This window comes from Cyprinus carpio, unplaced genomic scaffold (assembly GCF_018340385.1).
Source record: "Cyprinus carpio isolate SPL01 unplaced genomic scaffold, ASM1834038v1 S000006643, whole genome shotgun sequence".
NCBI lineage: Eukaryota > Metazoa > Chordata > Actinopteri > Cypriniformes > Cyprinidae > Cyprinus > Cyprinus carpio.
Window position 1 is genome coordinate 1,283,405 of NW_024879270.1, and position 8,788 is coordinate 1,292,192.

Sequence of the window (8,788 nt, forward strand, 5' to 3'; positions counted from 1 at the left end):
ATTCAGTGCTGTTAGATGTTCACACTGTCTCTTTATGTCTCAGTCTGTGTTCACAGTGAGTTTATCGAGCCGTCTCTGTCTCTGGCCCTGCGCTCGTTCTCCGGCACACAGACCCGGCTGCCCTGCCGCTTTATGGTGGAGGCCGATGAAAAAGTGGTGCAAGTGACCTGGTCCAGACAGAAACCAGGAGGAGAACGAGAACAGATTATCATCGGACACTTTACTGAAAGACCAACATGTGATCTATTCTCCTGATGGTCATATTCTTTTTTGCACCATTTACAAACACAAACTAGTTGGGTGAATCTCACAAAACCTGTTAGGAACATGTCAGGCTCAGATTTCACAATGCAAACAATCTTAAAGACAGGCTTCATTTTCTTTTCTCATGATTTTGGGCTGAAATATATTGTATAACAAAAACCAAAAAAAAATACATATTTATCATAAAACAAAAAAAAAAAACTAAAAATATTTTTGTTGCTTGAAATAAAATAAATGTTAACTGAAATAAAAATAAAAATATACTGTATAAAAACTGTTAAATTGGTACTTAAAGTAACATTTTAATAATAAAAAAAAAATACAAACTACGTAAACTTATTAAAAAAAAATAACAATGAAAATGACAAACAGTCAACAAAATTACTAAAACTTTAGCTTAAATAAAAATGAAAACAGAAAAACCGATCATATGAAAATATGAAAACACTATAATAGTTTCTCAAAGATACTAAAATGAAACAGATCATTTTTTTAAAATTGAAATTAAATAAATGAAATTTATAAATATATAAAATTTAGAATAAATAAAGTAAAATGGACAAAAACAAACATGCTATTTTAGCTATAACATTTCTCTAATTCAAAATAAAAAAATATAATCGTACATCAGTGATACTAGAATAGCACTTGAAATTAAACGTTGAAATAAGTTGACTTTTTTTGTAATTTTATTTTATTTTAAAAATGATTAATTGAATTTACTATTTTTTTTAAGGTAAGTAAAACAATTTATTTTAGCTACATTTAAGTAAAGAAATTTAGTTGACTAACTTTCAACATAAAATATAGATCTAAAATAACTATAAGTGAAACTAAAATGTAAAAAAAATTACATTTATAAAAAAAACTATATAGACTATATAGAATAATAAAAATGACAAAAACACACTACAAAAGTAGGCCACTTATTATAAAGAAAATATAAATAAAAATATATATAAATAAAAACTAATAAAAAAAAATAATTAAAGTATTACAAAGTACCTAGTTAAATATTAATAACTATAATAATACCTCAATGATACTAAAATAACACTGGTGTGTTTTGGTGATTCATCCGCCTCTCGTCATTAAATCTCCTCCCATTCAGAGAAGCACAAACAGACACAGCATCATTTCCCTCCAGCAGTTTTGTTAAAAGTAAAATGTCTAGCATGCATTGTGTTCTGACAGGCGTCTGTCACCTAGAGACGTTTGTCATGACCGATATTTTCAATGGTGCATTGTGTTCATCAGCTCTTTTACCTGAACCAACTCATATCTGCCATCTGTGTTGAAGTGCATTGCTTTAATTCACCCAAAATATTAAATATTCTGTCATTATTTACTCACTCTTATTTTAGCTCAAACCTGTTTGACTTTCTTTCTTTCTACTGTTGAACACAAAGGAGCTCATGCTGCCGTTTTGCATACAGTGGCAGTGAATAAGGACTGAGGTTGCAACAAAAAGCAGCATAAAATATAAGAACAGTAGCTGATATAACTTAAGCACGATTTTCCACGTCTTCTGAAGTCTTGTGATCTTTCATGTGAAGAACAGACCCAAATTGAAAATGCCTTCACTGTAAAGCTTGAGATGTGGCTGCCACGGAATGGAAATGAGCTAAAGAAATTTTCAGTATATTAAAAAAAAATAACTTGATAGCTTCTTTTTGCAGTTGCGTGAGAGAAAATACTTTGTTTGAAATGGTGTTATTTTAGTATTATATGAGATACTACTATAGTAGACTGTTTTATTATATTCTTATATTTTTTCATTTAGTCATTTGTAATAGTTTTTTTTAAGTCTATATAGTTTTTATTAACTTATTTTAGTTCTAGTTATTAGTATAAATTAAGCAATGCAAATGAAAAAAACAAAAAGCAAAAATAAAATACTTTTTTAAAATTGTGAATTAGTTTTTATTTTTATATATATTCTGTTTTTCATTTGAGTTGTAATAATTTTGTTGTTTTTTTTGTCATTTTATTAAAACTAATAAAATGACAAAAAAACAACAAAATTATTTTATATATATATATATATATATATATATATATATATAATATATATATATATATTATATATATATATATATATATATATATTATAGTTTTAATACATGTAGTTAAACTAAACTGAAAATTAGTAAAACAATTGACTGAAATAAAATGTGAACATAAAAAATAGACACCTAATGTTTCTGCACAAAAACAAACAAAACCAACATTAAAAAAATAATAAAATACAATTAAAGTTTACCTGTAATTTATTTCAATTGATGAAGTTTTTTTTTTAATGATATTACTTGGTTTTAGTTAACTATAATCACCTTGGTTTGGAAAGGACATGCGGGTGTGTAAATGTTGACAGGATTTTACAGGTCACCTGTAATTTGGATTGAACCTGCAGCTTTTGTAAAAGCAGCAAAAAGTCTTCTGGTGATTCTCAGTCTTTACAATGAAACAAGAATTCTGATGAAAAGATAAGAGCTCAAGAGATTCGATATGGTTTCAGTGGAGTCACATTACATATCTCACAAATACTGTTGTTTGCCTGTGATATCCAGATAGGATGTTCAAAGAAGGACCAGGAATTAACTATAAATTCTCAGACTCTTGACTGAATTGAATATAATGTTCTTCTTCTGTTGTTTTATTTCAGTGTCTCCTGATTTTCTGAGTCGTGTTCAGTTCGAGAGCTCCGACCCGACCGTCGACTCCACGCTGTTGATTCTGAACACAAAGAAGGCAGATCAGGCCACATACACCTGCCACGTCTCCATCTTTCCCTCCGGAAGCTTCGAGAGACAAATCAGTCTGACTGTCTGGAGTAAGATCCCCTCTTTTCACATGTCAATTGATTTTCTCAAGCTTCGTTTCACTTCTGTTTGCAAAAGGAAGGTGTGTTAAACTGTTCATCTGCTGTACCATACAAAATCAACACATTTTTGTATTTCTGCTAAACTTACCAGTTTAAAAATAACTTGGCTTTCGTAATTGCTCTGTGTCGTAGCATTTCAGGAAGTAATACGTTGTAAAAAATATTTTTACAGTAAAAACTGCAACGCAATAAACATTGGGTAATTATAAGTTACAGATACCATTACCGTCATACTGTGAATTTTATAGTTTGTGGAAGTAAAAACTATGAATTACCAACCATATATTCTATGATGAAAAACAGTTAATGGACATTCCCAGAATTCCCTGTGTGAAACAATATTTTTCTCTAATTTTTATCATCAAAAATGTATGTTAGGGTGTTTTGTGTTGCAATTTTTTTATGCACTTGTACATTTAGAGATTTTGGTTTCTTTTGTTTCCATAACTTGTCTTTTTCTGACTAGTGCAAGGAAATTATTTAAAATACCAATTTAAGTGTTTATTTCATTGCACTTTATCTATTTGCATTTGTAAAAATTAATTACTAATTAAGAATTGCATTTGTAATAATTACGATCTATAAATCTAAAAGTTTTTTTCTCTATTTCAATAGCACTTATATAAACCAAAACTTAGAGTTTTATTCCTCTCTATATTCTGAAGGTTTTTACTGAGGGATTTGTTCATATATCATTTACTCTGATTTGTATAACACATTATTCCTAAAAACATGGTGAAAACGCATATTTTCAAAGGTTGTGAGTTTTTTTTCTCCACTTCAGCAGCACTTACAAACACCAAAACTTACAGTTTTATTCCTTATCTATATTCAAAAGTTTTTACTGAGGGGTTTGTTCGTATATCATTTACACCCATTTTTATGACATTTTATTCTTCTAAACATGGTGTCAATTTATGTTTTTTCTGTCTATTGACAGTATTGTCTGATTTATGGGGTGATAAGAGAAATCCAAAATCCCATCTGTAAAAACTTTATCTTTAGCACAGTGCTCTTTTCAGAATGATGAGCTTTGTAAAAATCGTCGCGTTTCAGAAATGTGGGGCAGAGAGGAGAAACAATAATGTACAGTATGTGGAAAATAATGTGTTTTTTGATCCTTAACCCATTGCATTACACCAAATACACAAAATAATGTTAAATTTAGCAACATCATATGACCCTAACTAAAATAAAAATGAAAACTGAAAATTTAAACATAAACTTGAATACAAAATATTAACAAAAACTATAATAGTATCTCAAAGATACTAAAATAGCACACGCAATTTGACCTATTCTAATGTCATTGTGTATATTTTCACCTTAAGGTGCTGTAGTTCTATTCTGTGCTCTTAAGATGCCACAGTTTGCAATGTTAATATGCTTTAATACAGTACTTCATCTGTCTCTATAACCTATAATAGTATCTCAAAGGATCTAAAAGATACTAAAAAAAGTTAAATATTTTATACTAAATGCTGAAATAAATACTAAAATACTAATAAATACTAAAATAAATATACTTCACTTTAAAGTACTGTAGTTCTATTCCATGCACTTAAATGCCACAGTTTGCAGTGTTAATATTAGAGATGTTGAAATTCATCGCTGCATCGATGTAGTAATAGACCATAATCAATTATAGTCTGCGGATGGCATTCTCATACGTGCTTGTCACACAAGTATTAAAAATGCACTCTCTCATCTTAATACAGTGCTTCATCTGTGTTTCTCCTTCACTAGTTTTGCCGATCTCCTCTCTGGAGCCGGTGATTCTGCAGGAAGGCCAGTCGTTCTGCGCAGCTGCTTTCTGTCGTGCGGCTGGACACCCTCCGCCACGTTTGTCCTGGGACACGGACCTTCCCGGGCAGTCGCAGAACCGCACCGGAGAGGATGGAGTTGTAACCTCACAGTTTTCCCTGCATCCGCTGCGCAGCATGAACAAGCGGCGCCTGGACTGTCTGGTGTGGCATCCGGCTCTCAACGGCCCGCACAGAATCAGCAACGAGCTTGTGGTGCACTGTGAGTTATCCTTAAACACATCACCCAAAAATAAAGAAGCTGTGTGACTTAACACAAAAAGAATGCTGCATAACACACACACACACACACACATATATATATAAAACACATTTAATACATTAAAACACATATAATAATAGTTTGTTACCATTTAGAATTAAAGTTTATTTTTCTGTTTTCTTTTTTTATTTTAATTTGTAGTTAAAGTTCTTAATAAGATTTTTTAAATTAATTAAAATCTAATAAATTAGATTTTAATATTCAATTTATTTTGAGCAATGAATTTTTTAATGCTTTTAGTTAACGATAATAACCCTGAAACCATGTTATTTTTGTATCAGTGAAATACTGTTATAAATTTTACTAATAGTTTGCCATATTTTTATTTTATATATATATTTTTAGTTTTTATTTTTTATTTCAGTTTTAGTTATTGTAGTACATCTTTTTTTTCATGTCTATATAGTTTTTATTTTTTATTTCAGTTTTAGTTATTGTAGTACATCCAGTTAAACAAAATGAAAGCGAGACATGTTTTTTTGGGATCTAGCTGAATTAAAATGTTTTTTTTTATTATTATTATTATTATTTATATCAATCAATGTTCATTATTTTATTTCAAGGTAATAATGATGAAGTGTTATTTCAGTATCAACAAAATACTATTAAATAGATTTAATTAATCATTTGAATTAGTTTTTATTTTTCTATATTTTATATTTAAATTTTTCATAAGGTTTCAATTTTGTTATTTTTTATTAGTTTATTTGTAATATTTTTTTAAAATGGCTATGTAGTTTTTTTTTAAGTTTTAGTTTATTTTACTGAAAATATTTAATTGAAAATGATAAATTTTTCATTGGGATCTAGCTGAATTAATAATAATAATAATAATAATAATAATAATAATAATAAAAAATTTAGTTAATATTATTATATTTGAGTGAATGTTCCTTGTATTTCAGGTGATGAAAATATTTGTTATAGTTTTAGTTTATGATGATAATGTGTGACCCTGTGTTTGTGCTTCAGATCCTCCTGATGCAGTGATTGCTGATTCTGGTTCCTGGAGAATCGGACACTCGGGATCAGAGCTCAGATGTGTGGTTAAAGGAAACCCGCTGCCGCAAAACGTCACATGGAGCAGGTAACACAGTTTCACAGAGCTAGACTGTGGTTGATCTGCAGTTTATTCTGACCTAAAACCACCCCTTTGCACAGAAAGATTCGGTCTGACTGATGTGTGAAGTGACTAACCACAGTAAGCTTTGTTTTGGGGCAGATGAGCATCTGAGATAGACTAAACCACAATAATAGACTGGTATGGAGAAAAAGACAAAAACATATGTAGAATTTGTGATCAGAATTCCTGTCCATACAAAAAATGCTCAATATACAGTTCTGACCATTACAAATCGTCTTACTATGTCTGATCATCATTTATTGCCAAAAAACTAAAACTAGTTCTTCATCAGCACTAATTGCATCAGTCTAGTTTAATGCAGGTGATCTTATGACTGGGTGATTATATGGGGCATTCACAATATTCTTGGGATTTTGCTGGTAGTATTAAATTAAGCTGCATATGAATACAATTACAGTGATTTTAATGTGCCTTTTATTTGGCCATTAAGTTCCCTAAATATTGCTGATTGTATTATGCATTATTAAATTGGTGCATATAAATAAAAATAATTAAATCAAGTTCATCTTTGTTCATGTAGAGAAAACAGTTAAGTATTTAGTATTTATCTTTACTATTTCGGTATTGTGATTTATTTTAGTATTTAGTATTGATTTCTACTATTTTGCTATTTTTAGCATTAGTATTTGTTTTTATTTTATTTACTATTTTAATATTCATATTTATTTTAGTATGTTGTGTTTATTTTTAACATTTAACTATTTTAGTCTTAGTATTTAGTATTTATTTATTGTAATATTGTAATATTTATTTTTACTATTAGTATTTATTTTAGTATGTTGTATTTATTTTTACTGTTGTACTATTTTACTGTTTTAGTATTTATTTTTATTGTTTTACTATTTTAGTATTAGTATATTTGTTTTAATATTTATTTTACCTTTTTTTAGTATTATTTTTAGTATTTGTTTTGATGTTAATTTTGACTATTGTAGTATTAATATTTATATTAGTATGTTGTATTTATTTTTACGGTTGTAATATTTTACTGTTTTAGTATTCAGTATCTATTTTTATTGTTTTACTATTTTAATATTAGTATATTTGTTTTAATATTTCTTTTTAATATTTTAATATTTTTAGTATTAGTTTTTTTATGTAAATTTTTACTATCTTAGTATTAATATTTATTTTAGAATGTTGTATTTATTTTTACTGTTGTAATATTTTACTTTTTTATTATTCAGTATTTATTTTTATTGTTTTACTATTTTAGTATATGTATGTAGTATTTGTTTTAATATTTATTTTTATAATTGGACCATTTTTAATATTAGTATTTTATTTTATTTTTTTCAACATTTTACGCTTAAGATTTTACTATTTAGCTTAATACTTATTTTTACAGTTGAACTATTTTAATATTAATCTTTAGTATTTATTTTAATATTTAATTTTTATTTTTGCTATTTTACTATTTTTAATATTAGTATTTAATATTTGTTTTAATATTTAGTTTTTTACTATTTTAGTATTAGTGTTTATTTTGGTCTTTTCTATTTATTATTTTACTATTTTTAGTATAACTATTCAGTATTTATTTATTAATGTTTAGTATAGTTTAGGTATTTTTAGCTCTATATTACCAGCCCTAACTGACTTCTGAAGGTTAACACAGCCAATCAGATCAGAGGTTGTGAATTTGGCAAATACTCTGATGTTTGTGTGTCGTATTCATCAGTCTGTAGGCATGACTGTAAACCACAGGCCTGTTTATTAGTCGATTTCGCTGCTGTCTGTCAGTTCAACTCAGCACGCTTTATTAGCATGAGCGTCGAACTGAACTAGCAACATTGCAAAATCCCTACAAAAACACTAGTTTTCCACCCTTTCTCCCATTGTTTCTCTCTAATTTCCTCTTCCTTTCTTTCTCTTTAACACATGGTCACAAAGGCCTCTGAATTGCAGCAATGCATATTCACATGCTCTTTTCAGGATAAAATAAAAGCTTCAGTGTCGTGTTGCAACCTTAGAGCAAAGAGCCAAAAAGGGAGCTTTTCATGCACGGGACAGTAAAGAAAGAAAATGAGAGAGAGAGAAAAGAGCAGGATGCTAAATGATGAGGGTGGGGTGTATCGAGACACACTAAGCCCTAAATAACCCTCTTGTCCTGTAATGATTGTTTTAACTGGCACAGAAACACAGGCTTTGCACTGGATTAAAGATGCAGTGCATCAACTGTAATTAACAGCGTTTAATGTATCCAGTGTGCGTCTTCATGCATGCTACTTCAGACGTGAACGAGTCCTCAGATCATGCGTGTTGGTGCTTTATTAAGGTTGCATTGGTGTGTCAGTCATATTTGCATGCATACAGTTGCTGAAAAGGTGCTTTAATTCAGGTAGTGCTGGAGAATGAACTGGTAACAGGCTGCAGGAGTCACATGATACTTGGATGATAATTACAGCGGA

The 8,788-nt window shown here is 29.0% G+C and overlaps 1 protein-coding gene across 1 annotated transcript in view; it reads left to right on the top strand.

The window, feature by feature from the left end:
- The window catches only part of LOC109063444 (nectin-4-like), a 19,264-nt gene continuing 10,476 nt past the window's right edge, over window positions 1-8,788 (top strand). Inside the window, exons 1-4 of the mRNA XM_042755128.1 lie at window positions 1-238; window positions 2,930-3,097; window positions 4,895-5,173; window positions 6,206-6,320. Of these exons, the coding sequence (XP_042611062.1) occupies window positions 16-238; window positions 2,930-3,097; window positions 4,895-5,173; window positions 6,206-6,320 (785 nt within the window). The 5' untranslated portion in view covers window positions 1-15. The remainder of the gene's footprint in view (window positions 239-2,929; window positions 3,098-4,894; window positions 5,174-6,205; window positions 6,321-8,788) is intronic.